General features: G+C 39.5%; 1 protein-coding gene across 1 annotated transcript; it reads right to left on the reverse strand.

The window, feature by feature from the left end:
* Window positions 1-400: 400 nt before the first annotated feature.
* Window positions 401-20,911, reverse strand: si:ch211-130h14.4 (uncharacterized). The gene is made up of 9 exons (XM_052150908.1): window positions 20,781-20,911; window positions 19,925-20,080; window positions 13,011-13,100; window positions 12,773-12,902; window positions 8,089-8,204; window positions 4,598-4,699; window positions 832-918; window positions 581-684; window positions 401-491 (listed from the first exon to the last, which is right to left on the reverse strand). Exons 1-9 carry the CDS (start codon window positions 20,814-20,816, stop codon window positions 401-403), a joined length of 912 nt encoding a protein of 303 aa, XP_052006868.1. The 5' UTR covers window positions 20,817-20,911.
* Between the last annotated feature and the right edge of the window lie 1,114 nt (window positions 20,912-22,025).

Genomic DNA, 22,025 nt, shown 5'->3' on the forward strand with positions numbered 1-22,025 from the left:
AACACCTGGAGTTCTGACTTTTGATGTTGCACGTACAATCATACTCCATCTCATCAAAATAAAAGTGTTGACGTTGTGACCAAATCCAAATGAATTTTCATCAATCACAATGCTATTTAACACCAGTCTTGAGTTTATAAATCGTTCACCGCAGTTTTGCCATCATTTACTTTCCCCCCGTATCGGTTCAAATTATTTTCAATCCTCTGTGCAAAACAAAATGAGATCTGAGGCAGAATGTCCAAGCCTCTGTTTTCCAAACAAAAGTGGATGGTGATTTATACTGCCAAGCTCCAAAAAGAACAAAAATCTCTATAGATGTATAATTAAAGTACCCAAGAGGGTGAGTAAATGAAGACAACATTTTTCATTTCTGGATGAATTACTCCTTGATGTTCACTTATAAGAGTTGGATTTGTGTATCACTAACCAATTCTTTGATGCTGAATCCATCTGTGATTTGCAGACTGAGTCCATTCTTGGCCATTATTCTGCTCGGGGTCAAAAAGCTCAAATAAATTTGGAACTTCTATACCGTACATTGTGCTGGACCTATGTGAAAATGAGTAACGTCTCTTACCTTTGGGTGTCAGCCTTGTGAGAGAGCGAGAGGTTGTGCATAAGTCTCAATTTGTGTTGTGTTATGCCAGTGGTCTTTGACTTGACTGGTGGCTCATGGCTTCTCTGTTACGGTGACATGATCAAAACCAAACAATTTACATTTTGGTATAGAAGCACTTCTTGTATTATTTCCTCCCTTGGATTAATCACTTTAAGTGTCTGCTAAATCATTCATTTCAACTGTAGGATGACAAAATGTTCAAAAGGTACCACAATAAGCATGCTGGTGCTGAACTTTTCTAAAAAGGTGGAGTGCAGAGATGAAAATTTTGGTACTTTAATCTCTCGGGTGAAGACCTATGGAGACAATAAACCATACTTGGGTTATTCTTCAATTAGGGACACTTAAAAAAATTGTAAACTATTTTTCACATGTCCTGTAATACAGATCAGGTCATGGCCTTGTAGTATTCAGTGCTTGAGGTTTCACTTTCATTGACAGCACACGTGTCATCTCTCACAGTTGCTGTGTTCCTCTGTGCACCTCACAATCTTTCAGGCCACACAGTGTGTCGGCTCACACCCTGAGGTGACAGGAAATGATCAAGGGAGCTGGACTGTTGATATATGTGATTACTCACACACCTCACCTTATAAATTATGTTAAAGTAGCTAGTAGCTCTCCAGAACAGGAACAACTGCTGTGGTGAAAGCCTGTTTATATACAAGCACATTCTACTATGAGTGGGGGACAGGTGAATCAATATGTAAAGACTTGAAAACCCTGTAGATTGAAATAAAAATGGTAAATGGTCTGCACTTATATAGCACCTTTTTAACCTTAGAGGTATTCAAAGCACTTTATACTGTGACTCATTCACCCATTCATACACCAATGGTGGCAGAGCTACCATGCAAGGTGCTAGCCTACCATTGGGAGCAACTTGGGAGTCATGTGGGCCAGGATTTGAACCACCAACCCTGTGATTAGTGGCCGACCCGCTCTACCAACTGAGCCACAGCTGACTCGATGACATTAGAATAATATAAATTAGCTAAAAATAAAACTAGTAATTATTTTTTTTGTGGTGGTGGTGGTGGAACCAGAAAGGGCGAGTAAAATTCTTAACTACTTACCCAACTGAGTCAGCAACAAATATCTTGATTGCAGAGTTCTGTCTAATAAAGTTTTCAAAGGCTCATATGAGTGAAATTTTGACATTTTCTCAAGTGAGTGTAAGTGTGAGATATTTCTTCAAAAGCAAGGCCTTCAGGGCTATACTCTCTCACACATGCACACTGTCTATGTGATGGTTGTCTGGTACTCTTCTCCCAGGTAAATAGGACTGTATGTCTTGTGTGCTGTCCCGTCAGTGGGCCACTGGGCTGACTAATACCCCTGACTGCTGGTCCGTTTCAACTCTACCTGATGTTTGTTGACCCCCTCCCTCCACCAGACCCCCACATCTGTTTGCACACATCCACTCTGACAGGGCAGTGTGAGGAAAATGAATCGTTCATGTTTTTCCCCTCTCATCTCACCTTCCTTGCTCCTCCTCTTCATCCTTTCTCACCTCCATGCTGTGTGGGCTGTTGGCTTGCAGTTGACTACTTTGACTCCTGAAAACTATTTTATTTTATACTTTGATGTGTTCTGGATTCTACATTAGTTTAGCCTCTGTGATACACAAGGCTGAAGTACCGTAGATAGTCCTAATAATGTAGGCTTGACAAATAAACCTTACTGTTGTGCATTTGAGGCAGTGTATTACACTGATTTACACTGTTTATATACTGCTGGAAGAGCTTATAAGAGCAGCAGGTACAGAAGTATAGCTGTTCCCTTTCAAGTCTGTAACTTCAACGCTGCGTTGGTAGCTGATGCTGTGGTAGCTCCCCCCAGGGGTGGTGACCTGGAAACTCTATACTATAATGCCGACTTGATTGGCTGTTGATGCTTGGCGCTCCACCCCAAGCCTGTGTTATCATTGGCATATAAGCTGGAGCCCAGCACCACACCATCAGAATTTTCCTCCTTCATTTTCCTGTGTGCTATAGCAAGAAATGTATCTTATAACACTTCTGTGTTGCAAGTTTGCGTACATTGTGTTTTTTTGACTATTAAACAAACTAAAAGAGCAGCATTTGCTGAAAAAAATGCCTTTTTAAAGACGAAAACATGTTTTGCAAGTGTTTTCCACCTTGTGATTGATATATTCCTCTGTCTGACGGGCACGAGTGCTGTCTTTTATTTTTGAGCCAAGCTCACACTAAAACAGTGCTCATGGCAACTTATTGTGTTCAATGTGAAAGCATGAAGCTTAGGACAGTGTGCTCATGGTTCACTATCAGCCTTTCCCCCTTTCTCCCACTCAAGGTTCCACATGAAGGAGGAGCATGAGGGCAGAATATAAACTTTGGAGGTTATGAAGAGGATTTGTTGCCGGTACAAGCCATGCACACCTCTGAGTCTCCATATGCAGCATCGTTGCAAAAAGTTCTACATAACGTGGCGGCCCATTTCAGCTTGTCACGGCCCATTCGGAAAAGTCCCGGTTCTCTTTACGGCAAGTCTGTCCCTTGCCATGGGCATCGGTAGATCTATGTCTAGCCTGGTGTCTGCTGTGTGTAATATCTGGCTCAATTTGTCAGATCTGAGTAACAAGGACAAGGTCGTCTTGACTGAAGCCCCTGTGTGTCAGCAGGGCCTCTTCGGTGATTCTATCAATGCTTTCACTTAAAGGTTTCAATCGGGTAAGATGCCATTGCTGACCTATAGAAACATCCTGCCGAGGCAGGGTAGCTCTGTAGCCCAGATGGTTACCTCGCAATTTTAATCGGGCAGCGCTCATCCAAACAGAGTGCTACAAGCACTAACCCTGTTCCTTCCAAAAGAGGGATTTCAGAGCCGCCGGTGTGGAATCAAACCAAGTAGCCTGGACCTAAGCAGAACCATATCCCAGCAAGTGTTCCTGATGGTTTGACACTTACAAAGTGGGGTCGTATGCTCGTGGACCAGTCCAAAGAAGGCACGCGACACTTCTATGTGTCCCTGCAATGATTCTCTTGCTTTCCCTTCCTTCGGGGGGTGGTCACTCAAAGATTGTCAAAATGTTTAAAAAAACTGTCAAGTTTGTAGAAATTAAAACTTTGTGTCCATGTTGGTTTAATACATTTTTGAAAAACATTTCATTCATTTTCTAAATTGGTATTTAAAATATTGAAAAACGTTCCTTGCACCTTGAATACCCAACTTAATAATGAATTTCAGAAAATGTTTGAACATATTCAATCTGCTAAGGAAAAATTTTGACAAATATTATGGATTTTTGAGTCAAGAAATATCCAACATTTGTATCCAACTGTGAATAAGCCTACGATTAGGTTATTGAACTATATTACTTGGTGAAACAATTCTGTTTATTCTGATTATTATGCATACACTAAATAGACTCACACTCTTTTTGAATATTGGTCTTTTATCAAGCTGCTGTAATCGCCATTATATGAAAGCAACAAGCCTCATAAGGCCCTGCATTACAGTGATTTTACCATGTCTAAGAGGGATTTTAGGTACTCCGCTTTGTGCCATGCTCATTGTCGGTCTCTTACTCATGGGGACAGTACACACACCTGACTTATAGATATTAAGTTTGAAATCTGTCGTTGGGTCTGCGACTAGTTGGAGCATGTTGCAGGTGTGTGCACAATACACGACCGCTTGTCATGAGATCTGAGGCTTCTCGTCGCAGACCAGTTGCTGACTAAAAAGATCAAAGGAGACAAGCTTGAGTCGTGTAGTGTGCACTAGGCTTTAGAACAATTATATCGCTTACTTGTGGAACTTGAAAACCAGGCTGTAAAAGCTTTTTTGTCTCTTTTAGACACTTACTACATAACCTTATTAGATTAAATAAAAGTTTGTGAGGTTTATGTGTTCATGTGAGAGTGTATGAACACTTGACTGCTGCAGGTGTGTTTGCCTCCCTTGTCTTCCTGCTTACTGGGATCCGAGACTCTGTGGTTTGACACTTACCTCTGGAAACATGAGCTCAGTCTCACTCTGTCCCCAGCTCTGTTTGCCCTGAGGTTGGCAAGAGTTGGCACCTCCTCCACTGCCTCTTACTGAGACTGGCATCTGTGAAGAGTGCAGACAATACAGACAGAAAAAAAATTATAACTCATATATCTCTACAACACTTATATTTCAAGTGGCGAGACCTAAGAGGAACAGAAATTTGCATTGATAACCTTGGGATAAACACCCTTTGGAGTATTTTAGACCATAAACAAGGCCATACCTAGGAGGCAGTCATCCTGCCTGGGTACTGCAGCAACCCTACTCCACCCTACTCCTCAAAAAGCCCTCCACATACCACTACATTTACTCATATTCTAATCACTTTACCTATCCCTAACCTTTAATAATCACTGTACCTATCCCTAATGCTAACATTAGTAGAAACCCCTTAGTTAAAATTGTAAGGTATTATCTTTTATCATGCTGATCTTAACTTAACTAAGGGGTTTGTTACCACTGGCTCTAAACATTTATTGCAATTATGGTGCAAAAATCAATGCCTGGTTGGCATGGCATTGCTCTTCCACCCTGGAGCTCTCTAATTGAAGCAGATTGTCACCTTTTTCCCACCTTGCAGCATGGCCAAGCCTGAGCGATACGTGCGAGCGACCCTTGGAGTGAGCGTCGGGTTGTTAATATATTCCTAATGATGTGCTACTTCTCAAGAGGAGCCTCAGACGTGGCCCAGCTCACACCCGATAACACTGCACACCCGGGTGAGGATACACTTTGTCTACTGGGTGCAAACTGGGCCTTCACAGCACTGAAGTGTGGGACAAGTTTACTCACATGACTGTGTAGCAGATAACAGGCCTGTAACAAGCCTGCACTGCTCACCAGCAAAGAGAATGAGAAGAGAATACAAATTTACAGTTCATTGGTGTAGGAAATGAAGATCAATGAAGATCATTGGTGAGTGAATTTAGCTGTAGCAGCCCACAAATATTGGATTCAAAATAAATGCTGTGGTTCTTGGGTGTGTAAGTGGACAAAGTTAATCATAACAGTTTGTTCCCAGTATTTTCCTTTCAACCCAACTACTGATGCAGCAATGTTGTTCAGACATATTTGACCGTCCATCCTGAAAATAAATAGGTGTGAAATTCAACATGGCAGATAGATATTGTGACTCAGTATCTCTCATAGAAACCAAACAAACCAAGGTAAATACAAAGAGAAATAGACACAAATGTATAATTTATAGCCCTCAAATATCTCTATTTCTAGACACAGATCTAGTTATTGTGGGGGGTGGACTGTGTCGGAACAAAATGCACCGAGGTTGCACTGGATAAAAAAAAAAAATTTGGCCCTAGTAAATTGTACATCATCAAATTTAGCACTGTGTTTTCCATTAAATGCATTCTTTGAGTTTTAAACATGCTTATGTCAATTATTTAAAGTCAACTAGATAAAAAATGTTTTGTTACAGCCGAGCTATGTTTGGGGGGAGTGGCCATCGAATCTAGCACCCAAATATTTAATTATGTACACCCAGGAAATGTATGGGGGCTTATGTGGAGCATAAATATTAATTTTTGGTAATGAATAAGCATTGTAGTTCTGTTTAAAAGTCCTGTTTAATGTTACCCATGCTATTTTGTGGTAAATTATTGTGTTTTATTTGAAGTCACCATCATGGACCTTCTAACTATGGTAAACCATGTTCTTAATATTTAAATAATATTTTATAAAACAAATATATAGTATGTGGCAGGGAGGAGGGCGGAGCCAGATCGTGATGATGCACACCTGGCCCCTAATCAGGATAATTAGGATAAGGTGAGAGAGAGAGAGTTATGGGCAGCTGCCCTGTATGTGTTTATGTTTGTGTCTTTTTGTTTTATTAAAAGATTATTTATATTGTTAAGCCGGTTCTCGCCTCCTCCTTTCCATTGAACTTTGTTAAACTGGTGCCGAAATCAGGGAGGGAGGAGGGATGCGTCATAGTATAGTCCTTGCCACCCCCAACGGAGCAGCCACGGCCATCCGCCGGGGGGTGGAGGAGCCCGCCTGAGAGCGGAGGAATGGCCACTGACAGTCAGGGGAGGAGGGGCTCCTAGCCGACCACCTGGAGCAGTCAGGGCCACTGCCATGGGCGGAGGAGACCCCTACCGGCCACTAAAACACAACAGGGTCAAGAGAGGACAACTGACCGCAAGCAGGGAGGGGCTCTTGGCCGACCGCCTGGAGCGGGAGAACCTCTGCCAGGGGCGGGGGAGACCCCTACTGTCCAACGAAAATGAGCCGGGGCGTTCCGTCCGCCAGGGGCTGGAGTACTGCCTCAGATCCGCCTGGGGAGGCATAGCTGTCATCCACTAGAGGGTGGAGGAGTGGCCGAGGACCAGTCTATGGCATATCGGAGAACAGGTGTGTAAATGTTTTTTTCTGTCTCTTTCCCGCTGTCACTCAGTTTTGGCCTTTCCCTCTCATTTTTGTTGTTGTTGTTGTTTTCAGTTGGGGATGACCTGCCGGCAGGCAGGGCTGGAAGGGCACATCATGCCGGGGGCTCCCCAGCCTGAAGGAAAGGAGGGAGGAGGTTGGCAGGGAGGAGGAGGGCGGGGCCGGGTCGTGATGCTGCACACCCGGCCCCTAATCAGGCTAATCAAGCCCTCGAGAGGGATAAAGGCAACCAGAAGCGGCAGTTCGAGAGAGAGAGAGTGTTACGGGCAGCTTCCCTGCATGTGTTTATGTTTGTGTGAACTTCATTTCATAGTATTAATGAGCAAATAATACAGCTCGACTGACAGAAAGGGATTTAAAACAATAATTTTGTTGAACTCTGGTACAACTGTGACTTACTAGAAAATAAACTAGTATATTGTAAATTGCTAGACAATTTAGAGTTAAACTAAGATTATATGAAGCCTCATGTAAGTATTAAAATGAAGTAGAATTAACATGACTAGATAATGATTATTGGATTTATTCAATGTAATGTAGAATCCGGGCAGACAGACGGACAGATAGATAGATCATCAGGGAACTCTTTTCCAAATCACTTAACTCATTTCCTGAACTTTGGCACAATGTGACATCCCAGGCCAAATTGGTCAGTCTCTTTAGTGTGTGAAATGAATTACACATTCTCTCCTGGGTGATGTTTTTCCATGATGTGCTGACTGAAAAAGACCCCTCCACTACAGGGAAGGAGGGGGTCCTATTTGGTCATCTCACTGCTACGTGAACAATCAATTCTCTTTTTCCAGGTTTCACTGGCTTCCAGCAGAAAGTGTGTTTGCGTAAGGCCAGCAGGGCAAATAGCATGAGATCTGAAGACTTTTCAACCCCAATAGAATTATAAACACTCTCGCAAAGGGTTAAATATCAGCATTTCATTAGTTGAAAAGGACTGAAACCCATTTTTAAAGAGGAGGTACCCAAGAAAGGAGAAGAAAATGTCAATTGAATTCAAAAGCACAAAGATTGAAGAAGCAGAAACTTACGTGCTTGTGTTGTGCTGTGGTGTCATCAGGTGAAATCTGAAGTTTTGGTGGAGTTCCAGACCTCTGCTTCAATAAACTCTCAAGAGTCACACATGGACTAGAATTACTATGGAGCTCTGCCAGCATAAATGACAATGACAGTAAATGAGAATCTTAATGTTGTTCGGGACATTTTGGAAAGCCCATAAAAACAGTTCTCTGGCAGTACCATGGTGATGGTATCAGATGGTAATGCCATGGTACTTTGCTATATTACCATATGTACCATAGTATTTATAGAACTAGTCAAACATTTGGACATACCTACTTATTTGAATTACTTTTCTGATTTCACTTTACAATAAGGTTTCATTTGTTCACATTAGTTAACATAAACTAACAATAAACAATACTTAAGCATTTATTATATAATTTTTTTTAAAATCAAAAGTTGTATTTGTTATCATTAATTCATGCACAATGAACTAACATTAACTAACAATGAACAATTGTATTTTAGTAACTAACATGAACAAAGATAAATAAATGCTGAAATACAAACATATTGTTAATTGTCGGTTCGTGATACCTAATGCATTAACTTCTTCCCACATAAGAGTGGGAAGCACCCCCCTTATGATGATTATAAAAATGTATTAATATATTGCCATATGCTTGTGTTTCTCACTAATACACATAAAAACAAAAAAAAATTAAATATTGAAGTATTTCATCTGGAATGGGTTCCACCTGTACACTGATAAGCCAAAACATTATGACCACCTGCCTAATATGCTGTTGGTTCTCTGTGTGCCGCCAAAACAGCACCGACCCGATGAGGAACGGACTCAACAAGACTCCAGAAGGTGTCCTGTGGTATCTGGCACCAAGACATTAGCAGAAAATCCTTCAAGTCCTGTAAGTTGCGTGGTGGATCTGCTGTGGATCAGACTTGTTGGTTCAGTACATCCCACAGATGCTCAATTGGATTGAGATCTGGGGAACTTGGAGGTCAGGGTAACACCTTGAACTCTTCATCATGATCCTCAAACCATTCCTGAACAATGTGTGCAGTGTGGTAGGGCGCATTATCCTGCTGAAAGAGGCCACTGCCATCAGTGAATATCATTGCCATGAAGGAGTGTACCTGGTCTGCAATGATGATTAGGTACGTGGCACGTGTCAAATTTACGTTCACATGAATGGCCGTGCCCAGGGTTTCTCAGCAGAACATTGCCCAGAGCGTCACACTCTCTCCACCGGCTTGTTGTCTTCTCACAGTGCATCTACGTGAAAGAAAACGGGATTCATCGGACCAGGCGGATGGTGGACAGTGGTCATCATGGGCACTCTGACCGGTCTGTGGCTATGCAGCCTCATAATAAGCAGGGTGTGATGAACTGTGTGTTTTGACACATTCCTCTTGAAACCATCATTAAAAATGTTATGACTTGTGCCACTGTAGACCTTCTGTCGGTTTGGGCCAGTCCGGATAGCCTTCGTTGCCCTTTGTGCATCGATGAGCCTTGGGCACCCAACACCCTGTCGCCGGTTTGTGGTTTGTCCCTCCTCAGACTACTGTCTGTAGGTACTCACCACTGCTGACCATTTCAGAGATGCTCTGATCCTGTCAGAAACCCAGGAAAGGACCGATGAAACGTCAGCTTGCGGGACTCTATACATAGTGGCTGGTTCCTAGTTAAAAGCCACACCTGTTGGCCAGGATGTAAGGCAGGTGCAGCTCCATGATGACGATTAGCCTGGTGCTGATATTATAGGGAGGCCTAGAAAAGCTCGAGCCTAGCCTTCCTCCAGGTCAGGCAGCAGCATCAAACAAAGTGTAGAGCATATAGAACTCCATCCTCTGCCTCTTGGTCAGGGACCAATGGGGGTGCAAACCCAAACTGGCACTTAAAAGGGGACATACCGGTGGCCCAGGAACCCAGAATGTTATGGGTGTACTCTAACCACATGACAAAAGATGCCCAGGATGTTGGATTGTTTGCTGCCATGCACCTCAGTGTGGTTTCTAGGTCCTGGTTCAGTCTTTCAGTTTGTCCATTGGACTCCGGGTGGAAACCAGAAGACAGACTCACCATTGTCCCCAGCAGCCGACAGAAGTGAAACTGTGGTGCTCTATCTGTGACAATGTCCTGAGGAATCCCAAAGACTCAAAACACATACTCAATGATTATTTCCACAGCTTCCTTTGCAGAAGGTAGCTTATGCAAGGGGATAAATCTGCATGACTTGGAGAATCGGTGGACTACTATGAGAATGTTGGTGTTTCCTTGGTACTCATAATGCCCTGTAGGGTGTTGAACGGCATTTTCCACTCGTCCCCCTGCCTTATGCGCACCAAGTGGTATGCGTTAAGCAGGTCGAGTTTAGTGAAAATCGAGGCTTCTTAAAGCAACTCGAAGGCAGTGGACATGAGGGGTAGGGGGTAGCGGTTTCGGACAGTGATTTTGTTGAGGCCCCTGTAATCGATGCACAGGTGAAGTTTGCCCACAAAGAAAAACCCTGCACCAGCATGGGAGGTCTGGATGAATCCTGCGTTGAGGGCTTCCTTAATGTAACTGTCCATGGCCACCCGCTCCGGAGGGAATAATGAAAGAATATGGTATCTAGGGGGAATAGTGCCTGGAAGCAGGTCTATGGCACAATCATAGGGCCGGTGAGGTGGAAACATGATGGCCCTACATTTGCAGAAGAACTCCTGGAAGGATGGGGGAACTCGGGAGGTGTCAAGGAATTCTTGACACTCAAGAGAGATGTCTGGGCGTTTCTTGGGAATCTTGCGTTACAGGGCGTAGAGGCATAGGGATGGTAGAATTACGGCCCCATTCTCTCTCTCTAAGCCTATTGTCCAAGCAGATTGACACCCAAATTAGAGTCTCGCGAATGCTAGTGGGATCTCTGGTAGCAAACTCATATTGGATGGCCTCTAAGAGACCGTTCTGGAAGCATACGATGAGGGCCTCGTCAGCCGCTAGCTGCTGCGACTGTGCGGAATTGGATGGCATAATCCACCACACTGTGTTAGGAAGTGCTGAGGTGGAGGTAGTTGGGGTTCAGTCAAAGGGCAAGGACTAGGGGACACTGGCTGGTGCACTTGGGCTGGGAAAGTGGCAGACAGTCACCAAAAAATCTCTTGCATAGATGTGAGGATGTCGGACATCAGACCATCATGTTTAGTCATCAGAACCTCATGCTGGGCTAAGGGGGCCTCCTGACGAGCAACTGCTCCACAGAGATCCTGTGCACATGGTGGATCTGCTGGGTCCATGATCTAGCTCAGTGTCTCTGTCAGAAAACTGGGGCTAAGACTAGTGTGTGAGCACTTGAACACAGTAGAAAAGGTGTGAACCCAAATAAAAAAAATAAAAAAACAGAGCACAGTCCAGGGGAATAAGTCTTTAATGAGATAAAAAGGTAAATCCAAAAATCCACAAGATACATCCAAAAGGTAACTCCAAAAACATTTCAATGAGTAAATGCAAAAACAAAAAAGATAATTATAACAGTTCCAAAAAGTAAATCCAAAACATCCACAATGTAAATCCAAAAGTAACCCCAAAAAGTTCAAATGAGTAAATGCAAGGAACAAAATAAGAGAACAATACCAGTTACACAAAGTATTTTCCAGAGAAGTTCTGAGGGCAAAGCATGAGACTGGTCATGGCACGTGAAACACTGAGCAAATATCTGAGGAGCAGGGCAACTTAAATACACACACAGAAAACAAGGCACAGGTGAAAACAATATGACATAATAGCAGAGATGGGAAACCAATAAGAAAAGCAACGGGGGCCACTAGTGGCCAAAATAAGTCCATAAACCTGACAGACCCAGTCGTCTGACCATAACAATCTGGCCCTTGTCAAAGTTGCTCAGGTTTTTACTCCTGCCCATTTCTCCTGCATTCAACACATTGACAACGAGAACTGATTGTTCGATTAACATCTAATCTACCCAGACCTTGACATGTGTCCTTGTTAGGAGATGATCAACATTATTTGCTTCACCTGTGAGTGGTCAAAATCTTTTGAAACATAAGTGCACCCTTAATTTTGAGAATAAAAAAATGATATACGGAATACTTAAAAATTTTATGTTTGAAACAATACAGAAATATGGTATTATTATTTTATATTTTATATTTTTTATTTAATTTCCAAGCGAAATGTCAGATAGGCGGTCAGTTCTATTAAAAATTTTCCCACACATTGCTATGGATCAGGATATTATAGAGACTTGGGCCAGTAAGTCACCATTTTGAAACCATTAAGTAATGACCTAGCAACACCCTAGCAACACCCTAGCAACCCAAAACACATTGCGTAAGGACAAACTTAAAATATTGTTGTTTATTTTTTTTACTTATTTATTCTTTGTCTTGGGAATCCAAAAGCATTTTAACAACACAACAACAACAACATATATATATATTAAGCTTAGTTTTTCCACAGTTTTTAACTCCAAGATGAGTCAAAAATTACCTGAACATCACAGGAGGGTTACTTAGAAACATTTAAATCAAAAGGTTTTTAAGATCATGAGAAACCTAAAGTTAATCAAATGTCCAATCTTTTGATGGGTAGAGTATATGGTACTTCAAAGAATACCATACCATGTTCATGCCGTGTTTATTGCTTTCTATGTATCAGTCAGTGTATGGAAACATCTAAACATCACTTCTCACCCATTGCCTGCATTTGCTTCTCTAGTTGATATTTGTTTCTATGTTGCTCCACCCAGACCCTGAACACCTCCTGCTCCTTACGGCTCTTGAGACACCCGAGTCGGGTCAGCTGTCTCTGCAGTTCCAGAACCTCATGAAGGCCAGATTTCAGATTAGAGAGACTATTCATATGTTCCTTCCTAATCTTGTAACAAATAACATGGAAAACATCTATTGAGAGTAATGCATGATGTCTCACCAGGTAGTGGCGCGTTTTAGGTAGAGCCCTCAAGTATGTGTCATCATGGGTGAGGGTTGACCTGGTGAACCTTTGAATGGTTGCTCTCTTCTGTGACAGAAAGTGTATATTGTGGATGAAAAGATAGCTCAAGCTTTAGTAGCTCAAAACACTCACGGAGCACTTTAATTGGAACACCTGTACACATATTTATTCATGTGATTATCAACTCAGCCAATCAGGTGGCAGCAGTGCAATGCATAAAATAAAGCAAATACAGGTCAGGAACTTCATTTAATGTTCACATCAACCATCGGAATGGGGAATTTTTTTTAGATCTTTACCATGGCATTGTTGGTGCCAGATAGGCTGGTTTGAGGATTTCTGTAACTGCTGATCTCCTGGTATTTTCACACACAAGAGTCTCTAGACTTTACTCTGAATGGTGCCAAAAAAAAAAAAAAAACATCCAGTGAAGGGCAGTTCTGCGAACGGAAACACCTTGTTGATGAGAGAGGTCAACGGAGAATAGACAGATTGGTTTGAGCTGACAGAAAGGCTACAATACCTTAGATAACCACTCTGTACAAAGCAGAGTAACATCTCAGAATGCACAACATGTCGACCCTTGAGGCGGATGGCTACAACAGCAGAAAAACATGTCGGACCCTTATTAGGACAATAGTGCTCCTAATAAAGTGTTAAGTGAGTGTATATTGAATAGAGTTCTCATGTTTCATTTATTTTATTTTCAACTTTGCATATAGAAAAAATATATATAATTTAAAAAAAAATAAAAGTTAACGTGCAGTAAGAGTACCATAAAGAAAGGCTTTTTGCTGTCTACACTCCAAAAAATGGGAAAGCAGCTTTATTAAAAATACTAAACCAGCCCAGTACACTTGAAATCAACTTGGTACATTAAGTTGAAATGTGAACATAATTATATTGCGTAAAACCCAAGTGATTTTCAAACACAGTAATCAAAAAGTGACATGATCACATTGCTTTGAAATGTACAAATGGATTCAGACTTCTAATGGATGGTGTTCAATGTAATTTAGCTTGAACTTATTTAAAATGAGCTAATGCAACACAACTTTATAGCATAAGATCTCAACTTAATTTCAGTGTGTTCAATTCATCCATGTTCACTTAATCCAATTGTGTTGGAACTATTTGAATAATATTTGATTTGATAAAATTAAGTGTTATTTTAATGTATTTCTACACAAAATGAAACAAGTAGTTTCTATCATGTTTAATTTTTTGGAGGTTACCGTTGTGGAGAAGAGTGGAGCTAATTGTTAGTTTGAGATTGGGTACATTATTACACACACACACACACACACACACACACACACACACACACACACACACACACACACACACACACACACACACACACACACACACACACACACACACACACACACACACACACACACACACACACACACACACACACACACACACACACACACACACACACACTTGTATTGCTACTAACATGAAGACATTTGTCATAATGTGTTTGTTGCAAGCTTAAAGGTTCAATAGAGTTATCTGAACAGATCAAAATTAAGTTAGGTTAACTGAATTCATTTAGGTAGTAGTAGTAGTAGGTAGTGAAGGATAACAATATTTTGAGAAATTTCAGTTCTTAGGGTTACAAATGACTTACTGATGGTGGAGGATGCTGGAGAATGCTCCATTTTAGTGTTGCTAGATTTAACTGCAACGTTTGATACAGCTGATCATTCAGTTTTAATTGATACATCAAAGAGATGATTGGGAATATCTAGGATGGCTTTAGACTGGTTTGTTTCCTATTTGTCAAATAGGAAATGTATAGTGTCTGTTGGAGATGAGATGTCCTCCTCTAATTTGCTACAGTTAAATTCTAATAAAACTGAGGTTGTCATAATCAGTCATGGTTTAAATTAAAATCAGATTGAGTCAGCACTTAATCAAGTACATTTACATTTATTCTTTTGGCAGATGCTTTTATCCAAAGTGACTTACAAAAGAGGAAAACATAAGTGAATCATCTTAAGGAGACAGTGGTACAAAAGTGCCATACTACAAAGTTTCACTATCATCAGAATATTATACAAAACAGATTTAAGTGCAACAAGAATTGTAAATATTTTTTTTGTTTTTGTTTAGTGACTGGTTAAGTGCTCTTGGAAAAGATGTGTTTTAGCCGTTTTTTGAAGATAGAGAGTGAGTAAGCTTCACGGATTGAGTTGGGAAGGTCATTCCACCAACGTGGTATGATGAAGCTGAAAGTCCAGGAAAGTGTTTTGGTGCTAGTTATGACAAGTGACTGAACACGCAGTTGTGTGGCATGTACAGAGAGGAAAGGTCTTACCTTCCTGATATTGTAAATCTACATGATCTTCCAGTCTTTGAGATCAAGTGGTCCCGAATATTCAGCATGTGGTTAGAAATGTGGGCAAATGTTTTGATACTAATTAAAAAAACTTATATCACATCAGCAAGTTAGTTCAATCTTGTTTTTATCAGTTAAGAAACATTTCCATGGTGAGACAGGTTTTGAGTTTTAGGGATACAGAGAGGCTTATCCAGCTTTTACTTCGTCTCACCAAGATTATTGTAATGCACTTTTTTAAACTTTAAATCAATGAACTTTAGCACGCCTACAATCAGTGCAAAATGCTGCAACTAGACTTTTGACACGAACTAGGTCTTTTAATCATATTACTCCAGTTTTAACATTACATTGGTTGCAAATTAATTTTAGGGTTGATTTTAAGATTTTATTAATTACATATATTACATTATATTACATGGGTTGGCGCCAGATTATTTAGCAGAAGTTTAAAGACCTAATTAAATATTTAGACCTCTTAGATATTCTTGAAATGTTGGCTGTTCCAAGATCCAGATACAAAATAAATGGCTCTATAGTTTGAAGTGACGACCTCACGATAATGGAATTTAAGTCTGTTTTTAAGTCTTGTTTAAAAATCCATTAGTATAAACTAAATTGCTATGTAAATAAAGTTATTATTATTATTAATTGAGTAGAGCCTTTATTTTAATTTCATATCAAATCACTGTGTGGCGAGCAACCCCAACGAGCAAGAGACCAACATCAACAAAACCCAATGAAATAAAGTTAATACAGGTATCTCGGAATTCTGCAATATACAACTTGTTTGTGCTTAGATTAAATGTAAGTACAATTAAGAGAAACATTTACATTTTGCGGTTTATTATCATGCATGCAGTAACACACTGATGAAATTATTGATGTATTATGTCCTAAAATCAAATACTCTCCCCTCAAAATCCAAACAATTGGTTAAAAAAGACGAATAGCTCTATTTTTGATCACATCACCTACAACGCATCTTAATGCCCAGTGCAAACAGAGCTTCAGTCAGGGTTTGGTAGCCCCACCACCAATGCCAAGTAAACATGCAACCACAGGAAGCCATTAACAGCAACAGGGACCAATTAGGCCCCAGCAGGTGTCTGCTGCTCTGCCTGCTTTGGTCCCAACTTATCCTCATGAACTGTCTTGGCCCTGGCTGAGGAAACAACAGGGCAGTTTAATTTGCTCAGCAATTTGTACCAAAGGTTTCCTCCTGACAAGCCCATAAAGTTTTTATAGACATCCCTTTGTCCTCCCCTCCAGTGCTGGTCATTAGAGTAGGCAATTACAGCCTGCTGAAGAAGTCTTGCTTTTATAGGAGGAGACTGATAAGCCGAAGTCTGTCTAACCCCACCCCCACATACTAAACCCCCAGTCTCTACCTCTTATTGTCCTCAACCCAGACAGCCAAAATCAAAGTCAATCACAAGTCCACACCAACTGCATCCCCATATTACAATGAGGGGCTTCCTCAACCTTCTGGACTTCAAAGTAGCACTGGGAGCCAGACATCTACTGTCCTTAAATGTGTTACATGACAGTAACTGATTGAAAAACAGATAACTGGGATCTTTTTCACTAAGAAGCAAGTCTAATGTCTGATAGATATTATTTGAAAGACACATTAATGATATATGATATGTGATTTTTTCTTCTTATGGAGCTTAGCAAGGTAAAGAAAAGTGGTAACTCTTTACATAACTTTTCCTTTTATTAAAGGTTTATAAGAGGGTTCATTAATGACTAATAATTCATTTACAAATGCATTATAAATCATTAATATGCGGTTATAATAAGTCATTTTACCTCATGTTGTAACCGCTTGATAACACTTATTTAACATTAATAACCTATGAAAATTAACCGTTAAATAAAATGGACACATATGAGGCTTGTCAATGATGATAAAACTTGTACATAAAGTTCAAAATTGTTTAATGGTCATTAAGCTTTATTATACAGGCATACAGAAAGTATTCAGACACCTTTATTTTTTCACATTTTGTTATGTTGCAGCCTAATGATAAAATTTTTTATTTTCACATCAATCTACGCTCCATGACATCATAACTTTGCAAATGTATTAAAAATAAAAAACTGAAATATCACATTACACATAAAACTTGATTTTTTTTCTGAATGCACTGTATGCTGTGAATGAGCAAGAAGACCTAAAACGTGTTTTTACAGAGGACTAGTTAAGTTGGGACAGCACTCGGTGTGTCACCATCATTGTAACATCAATATACAGAGAAAGTGACAACACAAATGAGTCAAGACATTACAGTAATGAAAATAAACACAAAGCGGACTGTAGCAAAATTATATAATCCCTCCTTTAAATCTCACTGTAATTTTCCATTTTTGCTGCTTCATAACATCATGAATTAGGGCATTTTATGGTTTTGATGAATGTAAGTATGAAGAAGTATATTTGTTAAGCCTTTAAAGCATGTAGGTTAAAATGCTCACTAATTGACAAGTATTGCACAAGTCACCCATTTTATTCCTGTTGTTATAATGGCATCTCAATGATTTATAATGTATTAGTAAATTATTTATTAGTCATTAGTGAACCCCTTTATGAACTTTTAACAAAGGACAGAAAAGGAAATTGTCTCAGTGCCATATGATGCACTTTAAACATCCAAAGTAAGGAAATGTACAATCAGTAATGAATAATTCTCCATACAGTGGGTTAGGGTATACGGTCAGGAAAACAGTCATGAATATTTTAACACGAAGAGTTCCTGTCCTGTGCTGGTGGAGAGAAAGGAATACTCTAAACTTTATTTGAAATGTTAATGGATGCCCCACTGATGTAGATGACGTGTTTGTCACACATTGGAGGTGTGTGTGCATGTGTTGAATGAGTGTGCTTGAGCTTTGATTCTGATCTCTGGGAGCACATCGCAGAGAGGAAGTGGGAACTTGACATATATGTTTGGTATACCCAAATAACATTCACAATGATAAACCTCGTTCAATGATTTGAGAGAGCTTCATTTTTACAACTCATGTGATTTTATAGATGAATAAAATGTTCATGTAAATTTTGGATCGAATTCATGGCAAGGACTATAATATAATAATATATAATATACAGTATTGTTTTATAGTTTCCACAAATTAGGTCACCTTATGGGGAGAGTGAGGCTATTGTCGTATGTGAAACTGGGCAATATTTCTGTGACTAAAGTTTGAATCAAAAGTTGATTTCTTTAGTACTAGATACAAATCTAGTTGTAATCAAGTTGGTTAGAAACTTCTAGCTCAATACTGTCTTAAATCAGGATTAGTTGTGCCAAACTACAATTTCAACATTACATTTTTTTTTGCTGTGGCTGATGCGTAATCAAGTAAACACAATAAAACCACATTGACATACATGAAGGAAAGGGTCAATTATATAATGAAGGTAGATCTTAACTGAACAGTTCAGTTGTGTTCTTAGGACAAGGTTATTTTTCATAAATGTCAGGTTGGGGCACGTTGTCACATTAATATTAGGCCAAGATGTAACATATGTTTTATTTATTTAAAACGCATTAATTAAAAATATAACCATACGTTCAAAAACCATGGTTCGATATTTTTTCATTAAGAAATAATAAAATAAAATGGTTAAATTATGGTTTAATTAAGGCTGGGCGAAAAAGCGATCTTGATGTTTCTAAAAATAAAAATAATACAAATGTATCAACGATATCGATGATATACTTGAATAATTTTCGATATTTTACCAATGTTCTACATCTTGAAGATTAGACGCGTGTACAAACCATAAGCAGTTCGGCTTTCCCAGACTAAGTTGCTAACATTAGCTAGTCCTTTTTAACTTAGCTAATAAAAATACCATATATATAAATTTTTTTATTATTATTATTATTATTTATAGCTACAAAATATAATAAAATAATTATATTTTACTACATATAACTAAATTACCAACGCTTTCATCGCTGTAAATGCTTGCTAAACTTTAAAAGCAGATATTTAGCAGAGATGGGCCACTTCTAGTAAAATGAATGGGAGAAATTGGAACCACCAACGACAGCCAGCGGTCAACGGATGTAGAAAGGAAACCCCGCCTTACAGGAAAAAGAGCCAATCACCTTTTAGATACAAACATCACCTGTCAATCAACTCGACAACGAGCATGTGCATAAGCAAGTTTTTTGCTTAATATAAGTTTACGAATCACAATTTATGACACCAGTGTTGTCATATTTTATTACTGATTTGAAATATGTCCTTTTATCGTAATCTTGTCCGACCGTTTAGGAGGTTTCGGTCTTTTCCTGTTCAAGTAGACAGGAGCTGCACAAGGATGACTGGAAATAGTCACCCGAGAGTGTTCCAAAAATGTCCGACAGTGGACTGAGTTGCTAGAAAGACTTTGCTATAAATAGGTTTTATAGTTTTTTCCAAGATCTAACACTGCCCTCTACTGGAGAATTAGTAACTACTCCCTATCCTTCCCTCGCTAATCCAAAGAGATCAAAGAATAATGGTTTATAACAGAATATACCTTCTCTTTATGTCCTTCCATAACTTTGGATTCATCTGGATCATTGAGATTCATCTCTTGCCTTTGTCTCTGGACCTTTTCTTTCAGTAATGTAGCATACTGATGTGAGAGTGCGTCTTTCAAGCGGTGAAATCTGTAGTAAGTCTCTAGATGGCGCTAGAATGTACGACAAAGAGTTATTTACGGAAGCGTCAGCAAAGGAGGTTAAACAAAGAAGTAAACAAAGGAGTGCAATAAACTGTTATAAACACGGTATCCATACATAAAATATCATATTGTTCAATAATGTCAGAAATATAAATTGTACATGCTGTCTTTAGTTTGACATCTGCATCATATAGGCTGACTGACATGAATGATAACGTAATTATTTAATGTTCAATGTTTAAGGCTAATTACCTAAGCTGACTTTCTTTACTACATTGATACTCTATAAAGAAAAACAATTACAGTACTCCTAATGGCCCTTTTCCACATTGGTGAGGTTTCTATGGACGGCACTTTGTGTCGTTAATAGCCTTATCAGTCTTGGCTTTCATGGACAGTGTTCATTCAATTCATCAATGGCATCCAGATTACTAACTGGGCTCATTACATATCCCGATTTCCTGCCAACTTTTTAGTGTTGGAAACACTCTGATGTGGAGTCCAAGACAACAAAATGTATAAATGATTCAGTACCATACATTAAAAGAGAGAATTGTGAAACACAAATGAGCCTTGGCATACAATAAGTCTCCTGTAAGCATTAATGAGGTGTTAATAAAGGTTTTATTTTGTGTGACCAAATAACTTGGCATTATTCAAAGCAATGACATGCTTTGGTAACTTATTTCAACAGTTCATTTGACTGTACCTGATCAAGTTGTGCTTTCCGTTTGCTCTCCACCATTTCAGAATTCCCAGCACAGGCAGAAGAAATGACTACTTGCCCATTTCTTCTGGGGTTTTGCGGTCTCCTCTGCCTGTGAGAATCAGCTAAATTGGGCTTTTGAAGACAAAACAATTACTCAGTTGACAAGATAGACATCAGAACACAGCCTGATAGCACACATACTGTACATCCCCCTGAATCTATTTGATGTGTGTGATTACATCTGGTAGATGTATTTATAATGTTGATTGCTCATCTGCAATACGTCTATAAGATGTCAATAATTATAGCAGATGGTAATTAGATTGTGATGCTTTCCAGATGAAAAGATCTAAAACATACATCTCTGAGACGTATGTGTGCTATCTGGGCATTGTGAGTAATTGCACAGATTATACAGAATAGTTGTATTTATTTACCATAATCATTGTAATAAAACAATTCTGCTAAATAATATAGTTTATTAGCCTACCTCTAGGCTGTTTATGGTTGCCAAGTAATGTAGCAAATTTAGGCATTAATAGAATTCAGTTTACATTCACAGGTGTACTTTTCTCATCATATTACAACAGCTCCGAACATGGCTCGCCCAATCAGAATTTAGAATCAGAACTCTCTGTTGACCTCTCTCAATAACAAGGCATTTCTGTCCATAGAGACTGTTGTGCATGAAAATCCCAGGAGATCAGCAGTTACAGAAATACTAAAACCAGCCAGTCTGGCACCAACAATCATCCATGTGATTATTTAACCGGCCAGTTGTGCGGCAGCAGTGCAGATACGGGCCAGTAGCTTAAATTAATGTTCACATTAACCATCAGAATGATGAATCCGAAATGTGATCTCAGCGATTTGGACCGTGGCATGATTGTTGGTGCCAGACGGGCTGGTTTTAGTATTTCTGTAACTGCTGATCTCCTGGGATATATATATATATATACACAATAATATTCTGGAGGTCACGTGTTACAGTAATTTATACTATGTGTAAGCAGGTTTAGGGAAGTAAAAGTCACATTGAGCCTTGGTGGCATACTGTTATGGTTGCCAAGCAACATAGCAACTTTCCACATTATTATAAAATGTGTTGTCACGTGTGTGTTTATCAGCATTATACAATGGATTTGAAAGCAGCTCATTTAATGAGAAATTGTTGGAACTATATTTTTTATCATTTCACGTTTTGATGTCTCTTTTCAGCTTCCTGGAAACCCATTTTATAAAGCT

The sequence above is a fragment of the Xyrauchen texanus genome, chromosome 20 (assembly GCF_025860055.1).
Source record: "Xyrauchen texanus isolate HMW12.3.18 chromosome 20, RBS_HiC_50CHRs, whole genome shotgun sequence".
NCBI lineage: Eukaryota > Metazoa > Chordata > Actinopteri > Cypriniformes > Catostomidae > Xyrauchen > Xyrauchen texanus.

Bases quoted from the DNA above. Each gene is read 5' to 3' on its own strand.
- si:ch211-130h14.4 (XM_052150908.1), bottom strand. From the start codon at position 20,816: ATGGTGGAGAGCAAACGGAAAGCACAACTTGATCAG. The intron at 12,903-13,010 runs GTGAGACATCAT...GGCCTTCATGAG, and splicing joins CTAAAACGCGCCACTACCTG to GTTCTGGAACTGCAGAGACA. The intron at 492-580 runs GTAAGAGACGTT...GACCCCGAGCAG, and splicing joins CACAAGGCTGACACCCAAAG to AATAATGGCCAAGAATGGAC.